The 14459-nt window shown below is 42.9% G+C and overlaps 2 protein-coding genes and 2 non-coding genes across 5 annotated transcripts; 1 reads left to right on the top strand and 3 right to left on the bottom strand.

Moving 5' to 3' along the window:
• Nucleotides 1–360: 360 nt before the first annotated feature.
• LOC120816079 (phosducin) lies at nucleotides 361–4224 on the bottom strand. Its single transcript, XM_040171394.2, has 6 exons — nucleotides 3621–4224; nucleotides 2350–2410; nucleotides 2031–2167; nucleotides 1562–1781; nucleotides 1363–1475; nucleotides 361–802 (listed from the first exon to the last, which is right to left on the bottom strand). The coding sequence occupies exons 2-6, from the start codon at nucleotides 2396–2398 to the stop codon at nucleotides 617–619; spliced, it is 705 nt and encodes a 234-aa protein (XP_040027328.2). The 5' UTR covers nucleotides 2399–2410; nucleotides 3621–4224; the 3' UTR covers nucleotides 361–616.
• A 1156-nt stretch (nucleotides 4225–5380) lies between these two features.
• trnan-guu (transfer RNA asparagine (anticodon GUU)) lies at nucleotides 5381–5454 on the bottom strand. Its single transcript has one exon. It is a non-coding gene; the product is annotated as a tRNA-Asn (tRNA).
• Nucleotides 5455–5988: 534 nt separating this feature from the next.
• trnan-guu (transfer RNA asparagine (anticodon GUU)) lies at nucleotides 5989–6062 on the bottom strand. The gene has a single exon. It is a non-coding gene; the product is annotated as a tRNA-Asn (tRNA).
• A 3124-nt stretch (nucleotides 6063–9186) lies between these two features.
• rab36 (RAB36, member RAS oncogene family) lies at nucleotides 9187–14316 on the top strand. 2 transcript variants are annotated; one of them, XM_040171390.2, is made up of 11 exons: nucleotides 9187–9334; nucleotides 9979–10050; nucleotides 10899–10990; nucleotides 11093–11167; nucleotides 11382–11483; nucleotides 11567–11631; nucleotides 11713–11764; nucleotides 13211–13292; nucleotides 13373–13463; nucleotides 13556–13669; nucleotides 13764–14316. In XM_040171390.2, exons 2-11 carry the CDS (start codon nucleotides 9985–9987, stop codon nucleotides 13823–13825), a joined length of 801 nt encoding a protein of 266 aa, XP_040027324.2. In that variant the 5' UTR covers nucleotides 9187–9334; nucleotides 9979–9984; the 3' UTR covers nucleotides 13826–14316. The 2 variants fall into 2 exon arrangements, with proteins under 2 accessions (XP_040027324.2, XP_040027325.2); XM_040171391.2 differs by lacking the exon at nucleotides 9187–9334 and adding an exon at nucleotides 9677–9785.
• Nucleotides 14317–14459: the final 143 nt, after the last annotated feature.

Raw genomic sequence — 14459 nt, 5'->3', positions numbered from 1 at the left:
TGCACCGGTTACCTATCTTTTAAAGGTTTTGGAATGGCAGACGGGTCTTAAGGGTCCATATTACGCCCCCAAAAATATAGTGCGCATTTACCAAATAACAATACACTCAATGTTTACTTACCTTGATTGATTTTCTGGCATACGGTTTGTTTACTTTTTAGATTATTTAGTGAAAAAGCAGCAACAAGACCAGAGAAACTTGGTGGTTGATCTGATCCTCGGGGAAAAGTTGACCTGGTAGATTCACTCTCCTTCAGGATCAGGTAACGCTCCACAAACACATAAATCCATGTATTGCAGCAGACGTAGTGCTGCAGAGATCTGTCCAATGTAGCACACACAGACAGACACACACGGCTCTCTGGTAATGCCAGCCTTTATTGGAGAGCTGTGATGGGACACAGTGGTTTGCACATAACTGCTTCTAAATACAACCAGCGTTGTGTGTGTGTGTGTGTGTGTGTGCAGGTGAGTGTTTACTATTGTGTGTTTCTGCCCATGCAATGTAACTGCTTTCTTCTAGCGCCTCTTCCTGTGTCCTCTCCCTTCATCCACTCTCCTACACAACAGTAAACCCTTTCACCCCTTCCTCCAGCCATCTCCAGATCCTCTCTCACTACTCTACGTCCCCTCCCTCCTCATCATCAGGACATCCTGTGAACTCCTTCTCGGGTAGCAGGCCATATTCGTTGAGGAACCCCTCCACGTCCGTTGCGAAGAAGTTTTCATTGAAGTGTTTGGTAACAGCCAGGAAATTCCCCAGTAATTCTCCAGCTTTGTAGACCAGCAGAGCAGGAAGAACCTTGAGGGAGATGAACAAGAACACAAATGTATCTGCAGGCTGTGGGTGAGAGGGACCAGTCGGTGGTCACAGGGATACTGCTTTCATCTAGTCACAATCATCACGAATATTCTGTTCCATAGCGAGGTGTTCGATTCAATGCTGCTATGGTTTCAGTCAAACAATTCGTTTTTGTTGCAGAATACAGTTATTATGTCAATTCGGGTCATGTCCTGTCAAATGTCGGGGTATTATATCATATGATTTATCATCACATATCAGATAACAGGGTCATCTGTAGGGGAGCTACAGAGTCACGCAGCAGTAAACACATGAAACGCAAAGGATTGATGTTTCCTCACGTGTCAGAATTGCATTTAAAATGTCAATTTTTCACACAGTCATCAGTCTAATTTGACTGATCTTCACAGGTCTTTAGATGCAGTACAACAAAACACTTCTACAGCACAGTGAACTGTATAATTGATGATGAAATCACTATTAAACCAGTGTCACTACTAATATCACGGTCATCCTCTCCTGTGCTGCTTTTGGTTCCGAACTGGTTCTGGCTTACTAACCTCGGGGGAGAAGCGCTCCGGAGCGCCCGTGGCCTCAGCATCAATACGACAGAATTTAATGCCGGAGTACTCGGAGGCCAGACAGTCCAGACAGGAGTTCAACTGCTCACAGCCTGAAGGAGGACAAGCGGTTAGCGGACGGCAGCGGAGGGACCACTCTGGCTTGTGTCGACTTAAATCACTGAGTCAGCGAGCTAACCTTTGACCCCGTGCTGGTAGATGTGGACCACCACTAGGGTCAGCCGGTGCTCCTTCTCGATGACTTCCAGGAAGGCGTCTCCGCTCTCCAGCTCGTGCACTTGTTCAAACGAGGGGCCGAAGCTCAGGCGCTCGTGCATTTCCTGCATGCACTGTTTTCGGTAGTGTTTCAGGGAGCGTTCGTCCTCTTCTTGGATCATGTCGTACTCCTGAACGCTCATCTGGAGGTGGAGGAGAAACACGTTACTGCTGCACCAGCATTTGCGTCCAAAGCAGCACGCAGTAGAGAGTTGCTGTGTGTATGTGCGTGTTTCATGGATGGTGTCTGTCTTCCCGTCAGCTCATGAACGTCTCTGAACGTCTCTTTTTGTTTCTGTTGGTGAATATCTGTGCACTTGTGTTTGAGTATGCATTAATTAATTAATTAGTATGTCGTGTGTGTGCAGGTTGGGATGGGTCTGTCCGTCCACCTTCCTGTTCACTCTCTCCTTGTCGTCCTCCCGGGGACTGGACATTTGTCTGAGCAGCTCTCTCTTGCTCTGTGGGACTGTCTGGTCCATGCTGTCCAACTTAAACCTCCTCCAATCATTAATTACGCCTTTTGGACCTGCAGATACAAAGACACGCACACAAAAACGCAACTTGGTGACGACGTGCTGGGATGTGATGTGCTGTTGTCGGCGCGTGGGTTGTTGCCTCAGTAAAACATTGTATAGTTGTATGTATGCCTGATGATTGACAGGAGCTACATCACACAGAGGGAGTCATGTGATCTACTCAGCCTCTGACCTGTGTGATTGGCAGGCAACTCCTCCACTTCCTGGGTGGGGCCAGACATCCTGATCGCAGTCTGCAAGACAAGAACACACAAGCTGGAGAACCTGAAAATTGTACTCAACACCGGGTTAAAATCATATGCAGAACATTTATTACTACTTATTGCAAGTAGAAGGCTGAATTGAAACACACACTAATTAAGCATCATACGGTTTTCCTCTCTTTGCTCTGAATAATGTAGTTGAAGATAATACACACACACATATTGAAGAAAAAGTTGACAAAGAGTGGTTTTACACAACATTTGATGCATGATGCCAAAAGACAACTAAAGCAGCCAGGCCTCAAAATACACCCAGAATACACCTGGGTAAGCATGGCCACCGGGTGCAGACGGAAGCGCCAACAGCAAAGCCCAACAAGTGTGTGAATGTGCGTCCATGCAGCCGGACACGGTGTCGCAACAAGCACTTACTGTGAGCCGCGATCACGTTCACTAATCCCGTTAAATCAGATTACCGGGCACACATGCGCCCAGGACACCATGTTGTGTGTGTGTGTATGTGTGTGTTTGTGACATTAGCCTTTTGTACCTTTAAGACTAATCTCTGGTGAGAAAGAAATGATAGAGTATCAGTTTAAAGGGTTACAGTTATCAAATCTTGAGTTGATGAAGGAAAGAATCGCAGTCAGCGTTTTATGCAGGATTACAAAATATAAAAAAGCTGCGAATATTCATTCATGTGGAGCATCATCATCAATGTGTACCACTGTGCGATGCCCAAACTTGATATTTCCTGCTCTACATGTGAACTAATGTGACCCCCCCTCAGTCCCATTATCGTGTCTTCATTTTTGTTGTGTTTAACGTTTTTTCTTATTTATTCTACGTTTACTGTTTACTTTCTGTCATTTTACCGATGTCTCTTTCCGGCTGTGATCCTGCACATTTCTCCACTGTGGGACAAATAAAGGATTATTCTATTAGCTCATTGCTTCACTGCCCTGCTGGGACTCCATCCACTGAAGGTAAGACTGGATTAGTACCTCAGACAAGCCCACTTTTAAATAATACAGACTGTTCTTTTAGTCAGCACGATTATGCTGCAATTCATGGATTCTCATATTCATATGCATGAGAAATGATTTAAAGCCATGACTTTAGAAACATAATGAATGGATGTGGTGTTATAACAATACATCTGAATGTAAATTTGTGTGTGGAGTAAAGCAAAAATCTCTAAAACTTGCACGTTAAGTCTCAGACAGACAGAAGTTCTTACCGCGGCGCTGTGAGTTTCTTGCAGCTCCTCTTTCAACCGTTGCTTTGTTTTCCGAGTCAATGGAGGCTTTCACTGAGAAGCGAGTCCACACAGAGAGGACGGACAGCAGGGAACACACGTTTATTAAAGGGGGGATGAGGAAATAAGCTTTATCTTCACTGTCATCTCCATCGTCACTGTAATGATGTTGTCTAATATGATTACGTGTGATCAGGCTCAATGTTGCGGACCAATGACAGCAAAGAAGACACAAGCAAGAGATTTAATCATCCGGTTGCCTTTTTTTTAATTCGTTTTTTTTAATTCTACAGTGGCAGTTGGTGTCTTCTGCGTCCCTCAAGTCCCTTGACTTCTCTAGAGCTGTGTGGAGGTCGGGACGTCTACCAAATGTCTAGAGACATGGCCTTCAGAGCGCAGTGGGGCCGCTTCTCACGGGATGATGGCTCGCGTTGGAAGGGAGAGGCCCAGCACGCAGGCAGCCCGACGCCTTTCTTTAAATCGATTACCACGTACGATCTATAATGGCAGAATGTGTTGAGCCTTTGCTTCTTTGTCGGGACAAGAAGATCCAACACGCCCGGAACATGTGCTGCTCGAAGGGACCGGAGCCTGGACGCCGACCGTGGTAGGATCAGGGGGCGGAGCCCTGGCACAGTTGTACCTGTGCGCCAACTGGTCAGCCTTCAGATCTCCACACCTCCACCCCTAGAAGCGCTAAGGGCAATTCTGGGTGAGATTTAGATGCAAATTATGGAACGACTTTTCCCACCAAGATGTTCTTGCAGAAAAGGTTGAAAATGTGTTTGAAAGGACATTTAATGGCTGTTTTTGATTTTCCACGTAGTCATTGTTTCAGGGTTTTTTTTTACCATACGTATGATGTTCAAACATAAGCCTTGTTTATTCTCACACATACACTCCAACACATCTACACTGTTACACCTTTATTTTCCATATTTTTTGGTCGTAAAGTATTCTCATTGTTTTTACCTATCATATCTTGTCAAAATGTTTATTTCTTTTGTATAAATTATGAATTTTTCTACTTACTTTTCATTTTTTATTTTTTGACCTGTAAATGTGAATGTTCCGCTGGTGGGATTAATAAAGTAACTCTATACTATCTTTACGAGTGAATGAATACATCTTTATAAGCATGTTGTTGACGATTATATAATGCCTTTCTTATATTGTGTTCGATAGTTGTTGCCATTTGCAATCAATTCTAAATCTAATATTGCATTTAAGATGAATTGGCTCATGTATAAAATTTGAAAGACCCCTTGAAGTGGTCTGCTGTTACAGTAATATGTAGTCAAATGTAGTTTAATAAACCATTTTCCTTTTGATGTGAAATTACAAATGAATTGGCAGTTTTGTGATCCGTTGCATCGCAGTAGAAATGACATTTCGCCACTTGTTGTTCAGGTTATCTTCCTCTAACGGTCCATACGAATAACATTTCCTATTTCCGTGAGGAACACAGTTTCTTGATGAAACCAAACTGCAGCTCCTGTCTGTCTTGCTTTATTTGCGGGTGAGCCAACCTAGCCGGGGGGCGGGATTATGCAGATTTCGTACAGAGCGACTGATGACGTCACGGAAGTGAAGCCAAAAATTCAAGAATGCCGGTTCATGCATAGAGCATTGCGTCTGAGAGGGAGAGTAACCTGCACGTGAGGCTTCACATTGGTTCATTCAAACATTATCTGTGTGTTAAATACGTGTTGCATAACTAGTTTGTAAAGCAAAATATGTGACGTCCCTGGGTGGGCTCGAACCACCAACCTTTCGGTTAACAGCCGAACGCGCTAACCAATTGCGCCACAGAGACGTTGGACGTGCATTATGTTCCTCTGAAGCTTAATAAAGTTTCAACCACAAACTTACGTAGACATTGTTACGTAGACAATGGATAATTCATTTCAACGATTCAGTTGAGTTCAATTCAAGAATTGTAAACAGTGTCAATGCAGTGTTTTCCTTTACTATATGATGTGATCACCCACAGGCAAACAGAGAGCGTGCCCCTCTGCCACTGCAACGTCATGCAAAGTCCACGTTATCAGCTCAGTGTGTGAAAACACTCCCGTTGAGTAACCTTTGGGTTAAAGGAGACCTTTGGGTTTAAAGACACACCTCTTCAGACTCTACCTTGACAACAAAATTGTACTTGTAGATCGGCTTATTTGATGAAATTGCCCTTTCTCGTTTGTTGTTCTTTTTATGTCTGTATTCTTATAGTTGAAATACACTTAGTCGCTTTGGATAAAAGCGTAAGCCAAACGACATGTAATGTAATGTCATGTTTATTAGCTGAGATTGTTACTCGGTGCAAAACACGAACAGCTGTACACAAAATAAACTTCGTCCCTGGGTGGGCTTGAACCACCAACCTTTCGGTTAACAGCCGAACGCGCTAACCAATTGCGCCACAGAGACTCATACCTACAAATGTTGAAAGATGAAATTATATCGTTTGAGTGGGTACTAAAAATTAGAATAGTACTAGAAAATGCATTTCCTGCTGAAAATGCGTTGGAATGCAAAAAGCTGAAAGCTGCACTGAATATTTGAAAATAGCTGAAAATACAGAAAGTTGAAGGGAATTTGAATACATTTGCTGAATATTTAAAAATAGCTGAAAATACAGAAAGTTTAAGGGAATTTGAATACATTTGCTGAATATTTAAAAATAGCTGAAAATACAGAAAGTTGAAGGGAATTTGAGTACATTTGCTGAATATTTAAAAATAGCTGAAAATACAGAAAGTTGAAGGGAATTTGAGTACATTTGCTGAATATTTAAAAATAGCTGAAAATACAGAAAGTTGAAGGGAATTTGAATACATTTGCTGAAATAAAAGATATTAGAAAAGCTGAAATTAATTTGAAATAGCTGAAAATACAGAAATGGGAGAAGCTGAAAGGAATTTCAATAGATTTGCTGAAAAAGCAGAAATGAAAACAGCTGAAATAAATGTGAAATATTGCAAAACAGAAGTCTCAGGAGCTTAAATGAATTTTAAAAAGTACAGAAATAACAAAAGCTGAGATGAATAAAAAGAGGTTTAAAATTGTTTGTAGTAATGTTAGTTGTAATTTGGGTATTAGTACTAGCAGTAGAAGTCGGTTTAGTATCAATAGCAGTAGAAACAGCTGGAATACTGATACTATTAGCCATAGTAGTATTTTTAATAACATTAGTAGTAGTTGTATTAATAGCAGTAGAAATACTAGTAGTATGGTAGTAGAAGTATCAGTTGTAGTTCTACTGAGGTACTAGTAATATTCGTAGTGGTTATAGTAGTATTTGAAAGAGCAATGCGTATTTCAACGAAACCGCTTCATGGTTAAGGTACAGATAATCATTGAGGCTTTTAGTTTGTAATGATGGAATTGGGTGAGGGGGGGTTGGGAGACAGAATGTTTGTTATTCAAACTAAGAAGTTTTTAATTAATAGGCCTCATCACTAACATTACAGTAAAAATTCCCTCCATGGGGCTTTTATTTTGAAATTATTGGATTGGGTGGGGTGGGGGGGTGTAGATAGAGGGAGGGAGGGTGAGAGGGTGAGGAAGGGAGGGGTGGTGAGGAAGAGATAGAGGGAGAGAGAGAGAGGAGAAATAGACAGACTGACTGACTGAGTGATTAACAGTAAGTAGAGGTCAGGGTGGAGGGGGGAGGGGGGGCGAGTGTCTTTATCATATTGGTCTGTTGACAGAAAGCATAGCTGCGTCATGTGACTCCACTAATCAGGTCACAAGGAGCAGCTGTGAGCCACAGACAGATCCTGCAGCGTGTGAGTGCTCGTAACCACGACAACGGCGCACCTGTGCGGCTGCAAGAGGGCAGACACAGGACAGCGAGTTACACAGAATCCACACCTCAAACAAATGGGAACCAGCGCAAAACTATAACAGCTATCTAAAAAATACGGCGTTTGTATGAGACCCAAGACTCTACCGAACGCGTGGATGTGCTTTTTATGTCTGTCCGGTAATAAATACGGCTCCTATGGCCGTTTACAAAACGTGTACCTTGTGGATTTTTGTGAGAAATATGTCGGCAGATTTGTATTGGAGCCTATGGGGCTTTTGGCAGAGGTTGTGTCACTCAAACACTCCTTGCGCCAAAACTAAAAAACTCTGGGATTCCATGAACACATTAATCCAATCAGCACAACCATACCCTCATTAATCTGAAGAAATGAAGCCTCTAGAGTGTATACTTTGGCTGCAAGGACAGAAGTTCCATATTTTTTTAACCAGATTCCTGCGATGCCCCACACTCTAGCCTGCGAGGTCCCCCTCTAGCAGACGCAATACACACTCATGTAAAAGTCAGAAACGGAGCGAAGAACTAGTGAAACATAATCAGTGATTATGAAAAAAGTACAATAGATATCAAGAAGCAGTTTTTTTCATAAAATAGTTGAGACTTGTGTGAACATTTGAGAGTTGAAATGGTGTCTGTAGCTGAAAGATTCGCGAAGCTGAAAAATCTGAAAGTTGAAGAAGTTTAGGAGGATTTGAAAGCAAACATTTGAAAACCATGTTAAAATATTAATGATTATTGATTTATATAAATTCAAGCATAAGAGGTAGAAAGCTGAAAAGTCATAGCCCTCAAGCCAGAAAGGAGCTGAACATTTTAATATTTGAACGGTTTAAATAGCTGAAAGTGTGAAGGAGTTGAAAGGTGCCGCGGAAGAAATAGAAGAAGAAGCTGAAGAATAAAGATTCGAAGAACAATACTTGGAATGCATCGTTAATGCATTCCAACAAATAGTCAGCTATTTAGTCGCCGCTCGGAGACCTTTTTCAGAATCCCATAGAAGTCCCACTCTCAGTCCAGAGGAACCCTTCAAAAAACAGCAGCGCTCCACCGGGACACACTGGTGACGTCAGTACCCAATTTTACCCTCACTGAGCTTATTAGATGCTTGCTTCGCTAAAGATTAGTCAAGAAACTTGGAAAACACACTCTGTCACAGGCTGGATGTGTTCATTTGACACATTGTAGACTGTTACACCACAAGGTGGTGCAAATTGACAGACTGCTTTGATATGAACTGGTGAACTCAAACAGGGAAGGACTTTGGAAGGGTAAATGGGGTAACAATGAAACTGAATTCACGTAAACCCTGTACATGAGTACAATTATGGGGTGCATTAATCTTTAACCATTAATCCTACTTTACTCTTCAACAACAATACATTTCACTTTGAAATATTATAAAAGTCATAATGTTCATAAAGTGCAACAGGTTGCTTTCAAAAACATGTATTTACAATTAAAATGTTTTAACACAAACAAGATGTATCACATACAGTTGTCCAGACGCTACATTAACACACTAGCTGTGTGAGCAATATTAATTAAACCATTTTAACGTGTGATGCAGCAATAACAGGTGGCATTTAATGCATTTTGTTTGTATTTCTTACATAATCGTCCAAACTGCCTGTTTTATATCTCAGTCATCATACTTTGTGCATTACATATTATTATTTAATTAACGCGTTGTAGTAAATATACATTCGCTTTAATGGGGGTCTTCAGGGCCTCGTAAAGGCCCCTGCATTTAGGTCGGAACACCACGTGACCTCGCCGGCACTGTTCCGTTGTCACGGAAACAAGCCACTCATCAAACAGCAGCACGCGGCGACCTCACAGAACCGCAGGACAGATTCCCGATATTCCATCCGCGGTGAGTACAAGTCATGTCCGGTGTTCGTAGTTCGGACCAACAGTAACAGCGGGCGTTGTTGAGGAGAAAGAGTCGACGCCACCTGCGAAACATAAGGTTCGTGCTGTGGAGACGATGGTTGTGTGTTCGGCTTGTCGCCGTCAGAGCGGGACAGAATGTGACTTCCGCTTAGGACCTTCACACTAAAACGCTTAGCCGTTTTTGGGGTCAGTGGAGGAAATGTAAAACACCTAAAACCACACTATACATGTTAATGATTAATTCACGTATACTGTATGTATTTCCCTACCCTCTTCTTTAAAATATGAATTCGAATTTTGATAATACGCTTTTACTTTAAAGGCAAAGTCCCCCTACTTCCGGTCATGCATTGGATAACTTCATGATGCTGCAGCCCCACTAGCGTCTCTAGAACAGTGTGACTAGTATTGCTCTCATCGTACAATGAGAGGTATGAAACTGATGTTGTCACCCATGAACACTGTGTGTGTCTTCACATTGTGCGCGTTGTGTAATGCAATGCAGCTAGATGTCACCCACGATGTGGGACCTGCTGCTTCAATCGGCTTGAGGAAGGATGCAGAAATGTTGATACGTATGTAGAGTGCTTGGTATCAGAGCGTCTTGCTTCTTTCCCCTCTCAGGTCGTCATGCAGGGGAACAGGAATGGGATGATTCCCATCAGCAGAGACAGGCTCATCAGTGAGTTCCCCAAGGTACGGCCTGTTATGTCCAATAATGTCTGTTCCACTTTCATCCAGTTCCAAGAAAGACTCCCGTCTTTCACTGTGAGATCACTGGTGAAATCGGTAGACACGGCAGACTACCAGATGTTCATTTTATTGGAAACCTGTGAGTTTTTACTTTAGTTTAAATGTGTCAGATCACAGCACTCAATCACAGGCTGTGGCAGACAGCTATCGAACTGCGCTTTGTCTCTACATCGTCTCAAAAAGTCTCAAAGGGTTTTGTTGACAGTTTAATATATATATATATATATATATATATATATATATATATATATATATATATATATGTTATAGCATCTGCTTGTTGCTGTTTATGTCATATTCTAATAACTAAGAATGGCTGACTTTTGGAATTTGTAATAATGAACCTGATTGTATATTCATCTTAATCGGTATTTAAAAGATCCTAAAGTCTAAAATATGATACTTAATCTTGAAACACAACTTTACTGTAAAATGATATGCTCGCCCCTATTTTTGCAGAGGTTAGTTAGCAGACACGGCACAAACCATTGAGATTCCTCTTTGTTTGTAGAAATCATGGGACATAAAGGGAATATAAATGGGTACTTGCAGGGCCTCCTTGTGGGTTCTTGTTTGCAACGTTAGAAGGTGGAACGTTTCTGGATCAAACCAGGAGAGAGTTTTGGGTGGAGCCTCCCGTAGGGGGTCCTGGGTGGAACCTTTCACTGATGATAAAGAGGGTTCTCCTATGAGGACAAGCTGGAGAGCTCAGTTGACTTGATCTTGTGTTGAACATGTGTTGAACTTTGTGCTGAATAAATGTCACTAATATATGGTCCTGTTCTATTCAGTGCTACACACCTGAGGCCGCTCTGCAGCTGAGGACAGATTGGGACATTCGGGCTAAAGTGGGCTTCAAGGACGGAGCCGCTCGGCATCAGCCGTGAGTTTCCCACTTTGAGTGCTCATTCTTAGCTTTGCTCCAACATGCCATGAAAAACAATCAAATCTCACTCGGGTTAAGTGTCTGTTGTCTTCTTTAAAGGTGGGACCGGCAGAGAATGTCAAAAGTGGTGGTAGTTGGAGACCTTAATGTCGGGAAGACCTGCCTGATTAACAGGTACTTGAACCAAAGAGCAGCAGACTTCAGATCAGATCTCTTACACTGTCTGCACAGAGTACGCAAGTGATTTTATTAAATTATGCTCTTTTCAGTTCTTTGTTGGAACTCACTGATTGCATGAAAAAGACAATAAGATATTAAGGAACCAAAGATAAACACATCTGTGTGAGTGTGTCTGAGGGATAAAATATTAGCTTTTGTTTTTTTGCAGGTTTTGTAAAGATGTATTCGAAAGAGACTACAAGGCCACCATAGGCGTAGACTTTGAAATTGAGAGGTTTGAGGTTTCTGGAATACCTTTCTCCCTTCAGATGTAAGTTTTTGATTTTAAATCCTATTTCTACAAACATGTATCTATCAAGTACTTCTATTCATTTAGCCTCTTCTTTTAAATAGCTGGGATACTGCTGGGCAGGAGAAATTCAAGTGCATCGCCTCTGCATACTACAGAGGTGCTCAAGGTGAGACGCGTCTGGTTGTGGGTTTGATGCTCGGTTAACTGGTGTAAACTAATAATGCTAAACTTCCTGTTTCTCCTCCAGTTATTATCACAGCCTTTGACATGGCGGACATTAAGTCTCTGGATCATACACGGTACGTCTGTTCCTAACACCGTCATTGGGCTTATTCTACACTTGTAAAAACATCAAAGCACCGTTTTGGAATAAAATATTTGATTAATGTAGGGGGGGTTGACACGCCTCTTCGACATTGCGTGGAAGTCTGGGACAGTGCCAAAAGAGTGGTGGTGTGGCTCAAGAAGGCGTATGACCGGGTTCCCCGAGAGAAACTGTGGGAGGTGCTGGTGGGGGCATAGGGTGAGGGGGCCCTTGCTTGGGGCCATCCTATCCCTGTACGCCCAAAGCGAGAGCTGTGTTACTCGGCAGTAAGTCGGAGGTGATCCGGTGGGGGGTTGGCCTTCGCCAGGGCTGCGCCTTGTTTGTGGTTTTCATGGACAGGATATCGAGGCGTAGTTGGGGAGAGGAGGGACTACAGTTCCAGGGGCTGCAGATTTCATCGCTGCTTTTTGCAGATGATGTGGTCCTGATGAAATCTTCTGTCTGTGACCTCCAACTCTCACTGGAGCGTTTCACAGTCGAGTGCGAAGCGGTCGGGATGAGGATTAGCACCTCTAAATCTGAGGCCATGGTTCTCAAACCGATGGATTGCCTACTCCGGCCAGGGAACTTGTCCTTACCCGAATTAAAGGAGTTCAAGTACCTCGGGGCCTCACGAGTGAGGGGAAGATGGAGTTTGGCCGGGGAATCGGAGCAGCGGGGGCGGTATTGCACTCGCTTTACTGACGAAAAGAGAGCTGAGCCGGAAGGCAAAGCTCTCGATCTACCGGTCAATCTTCGTTCCTACCCTCACCTATGGTCATGAAGGATGGGTCATGACCAAAAGAACTAAGTCGCGGGTACAAGCGGCCGAAATGGGTTTCCTCAGGAGAGTGGCTGGCGTCTACCTTAGGGATAGGGTGAGAAGCTCAGCCATTCGCGAGGAGCTCAGAGCCGCTGCTCCTTTGCGTCGAAAGGAGCCAGTTGAGGTGGTTTGGGCATCTGGTGAGGATGCCCCCTGGGCGCCTCCCTAGGGAGGTGTTCCAGCCGCGGCCAGCTTGCAGGTCGTACGCCGTATACCCACTAGGAAAGGGTCAAGGATTTCCGTACACCCACCAACAAAAGCGTGATGATACCTAACAACACAACACAACATCGTTGTGACAGAACGTTCTAACTGTCATTTATAAATTCGCCCCGTCTGAAGGCAGTCACGTCACGCATGCACAGTGTACTGTGGGAGATGACCAAAACTATAAAATAATAATAACAACTGAAATGAAATATTATATATACTGACAGAATTTATGTATACAGCCGAACATAATAGATAATAACCACATATCTATAATCAGACATCCTGGAAAACCTCAAACAGTAGCCCAGTTGTTTAGGCTTATGGCTATAAGGGGTTTATTATTTAATTTTTATTATTATCATTATATGTGTATCATAGTCACGTAGCGTTGTTTTGTTTTCATAGCCGATGGTTGGAGGAGGCCATGAGAGAAAATGAACCTGACTCCTGTTTCATCTTCTTGGTTGGAACTAAGAATGACCTGCTGGTAAATACATTTTATATTAAAGTTATATTCAGCAGATTTCCTCAAACAATCTTCTGGTGCCCACTTGTCTTGATCTTAAGCCTTTAGATGAAAGACAGAGGACAGAAAAGGACGCCATCAGGATAGCAGCAGAAATGCAAGCAGAGTTTTGGGCTGTTTCTGCTAAAACAGGTAAAGAAAACACAAGAGCTCAACGCTGTCCATGTTGTATGTAGATGTATCAGTATGGACCACATGAACACAACGAGAAACTTCCTTTCCAGGGGAGAACGTGCAGAGCTTTTTCTTCAGGGTGGCAGCGTTGGCCTTTGAGAAGTGTGTTCTGAAGGACATGGAGAGTGGGCCCCCGGCCCGCATTGGACATGGAGGTAGTATCAGTAAGTAATGACTTGGCTCCCATCAGGCAGGTATTTCCATAAAGATAAGCCTCGAGGGGGAACATAAAACTCCCAACAATCATTTTCTCCACAGAATCCGATTGTGCGAACTTAGAGAAGGCCTCCGGCCACGACACGAAGAGAGGTTGCTGCTGAGGGAGCGAAGAGGCGCTCAGGAGAGCCCAAGCACACAGAGCTGCAGAGGCTCTGTTTGTGACTGAACGGGTTCCAACGGGCCTGAGGCCGTGTTCCACCAGCTCTCCCACCGCCAACGGCACTTTGCTTTACGTGACAACCTGGGTTCAACCTCCCGAGAAGCAGCTCATGCAGGATTGAAGCTAAAAAATGAACTCTCTCTGCACATAAAGAATATTATGAGTTTGATTGTTTTCATTGGTTAGCTGTCAATGTATTGAATTCGGAAATTAGAACATGCCAACAACAAATCGGACACATGCCATTAAAATCCATTCAGTTTCAATGTTATATCGGTCATCCAGTAAGTACTGGACCAGACTTCTTTTGGATCCATGTGGATGCTTTATTATTTGGTTTGCTGCTTTCGTAGTGTTGTTTTTTTCAAGCAGGATTGTTGTGGAATATGTATTATAATGTAAATTATTAAAGTAATACCTTGATGCATTGAAGCAATAGCCAACCTGAGCTGTGCTTTTATGAAACCAGTATTGTTGTCAAAGCATATTAAAGTGGTTTATGTTACTTTTATTTGTAGCCGTAGGTAGACTTGCTTTACAATAGAGACATCCGTCTCGACATACATTACACACAA

Source organism: Gasterosteus aculeatus, chromosome 3 (assembly GCF_964276395.1).
Source record: "Gasterosteus aculeatus chromosome 3, fGasAcu3.hap1.1, whole genome shotgun sequence".
Classification (NCBI taxonomy): domain Eukaryota; kingdom Metazoa; phylum Chordata; class Actinopteri; order Perciformes; family Gasterosteidae; genus Gasterosteus; species Gasterosteus aculeatus.
This window is presented reverse-complemented; position numbering and strand designations above follow the sequence as displayed.